General features: G+C 47.7%; 1 protein-coding gene across 1 annotated transcript in view; it reads left to right on the plus strand.

The window, feature by feature from the left end:
* Positions 1-1,038: 1,038 nt before the first annotated feature.
* LOC101845359 (S-adenosylmethionine sensor upstream of mTORC1) overlaps positions 1,039-1,309 on the plus strand; it is a gene marked incomplete at its 5' end in the record, with an annotated part of 4,072 nt that continues 3,801 nt past the window's right edge. The window contains 1 exon segment of the mRNA XM_005109752.3: positions 1,039-1,289. Within this exon segment, the coding sequence (XP_005109809.2) occupies positions 1,039-1,289 (251 nt within the window).

Below are 1,309 nucleotides of genomic sequence, written 5' to 3' on the forward strand. Positions count from 1 at the left end.
TATTTCTACCTTACCACTTTGTGTATCATCGTCAAGTGCCAGATCTGCAATAGACATAGGCGATCATGGTTCTCCATTTATTCCTTTGCTCGGATGCTAAAAAAAAAAGCTACATTATCCTGATCTTTTCGTGTCACTGTCGATCTTATCTCTCGTCCCCTTTTTCTTTGTGTGTTACTCTCTGGTAACACTTCTAATTTTCGGCACTTACATGACCTATTTGTGTTGCAATTGCCGATACAGTGAGCATCTGGTAGGTCGTACTTCTTTTCTTACCCTCCGGTACTTCTGAAGGTCTGTCTTACTCTTTCCCAGCACGAGATGACTGTGATTGTGTCAATGGGCTTCTCTTTATTCAAACAAACAAACAAGTGACGTAGAACTTATTAAAATTATACCCTTTCAGAAGGCGTTCGGTGGCGTCGGTATCTTAGTGGTTAGTCTTCTTCTTCTTCTGTCCCGTGGTTGGGGCAACCGTGGGGGCACCACTGCTTCTGACAACCAGCTCTCGCAATTTCTCTCTGTCCTCTGCTTTCCTCAGATTGTCACCCATCGTCTTCCCTGTCCACTCTGTGATGTTGTTCTCCCATCTCCTTCTCCGCCTTCCTCTCTTTTTCTTTCCCTGTACGGTTAGTCTACCGGACTCGTAATCGTGAGATTATGGGTTCGGGGTTTCGAGCCTCAGCTCGGCTCGACGTCGTGTCCTTGGGAAAGGCACTTTACTCGAATTTCTCACTCGGTTGTTTTTTTCTGAGATGGACGTTAGAACTCGGGAATCCCGTCTCTTAAACGACCTAACAGCGTTGATAGGGGCGTTAAACCTAATCTATGTGGGTCGTTGGCGGGTGCTCTGGTGTGGTTTGCTCCTTCTTTCCTATCAAACATCTATCGTCCTGATCTCTCCTCCTTTTTGTGTTTGTTACACTCTTGTAACACCTCTAATCTTCGGCACTTAAATGACCGTATTGTGTTGCAAGTGCCGTAACACTTTTACTAAAACAAAAAAAAGACACATAATAATATAATTTTGTTCGCCAGACGGTGTTCCAGTGTGACTTCCTCTCCCTGACCATCTCCCGACCTCTGACCCCGCCGGCCTTGACCTCTCACCTGTCCGCCATGTCTAGCCCCGTGACGCAGTTGCCCAGCGGAGCCTTCCATGTGGTCGTCTTCTCACTTCTGCTGGAGTACATGCCCTCACGTCTGCAGAGGTGGCGCTGCTGCCTCAAGGCGCATGCGCTGTTGGCGGTGAACGGCCTTCTGATTGTTGTCACTCCTGATTCGCATAGGTAATGCAACCCCACCCCCA

Source organism: Aplysia californica, unplaced genomic scaffold, assembly GCF_000002075.1.
Source record: "Aplysia californica isolate F4 #8 unplaced genomic scaffold, AplCal3.0 scaffold00812, whole genome shotgun sequence".
NCBI lineage: Eukaryota > Metazoa > Mollusca > Gastropoda > Aplysiida > Aplysiidae > Aplysia > Aplysia californica.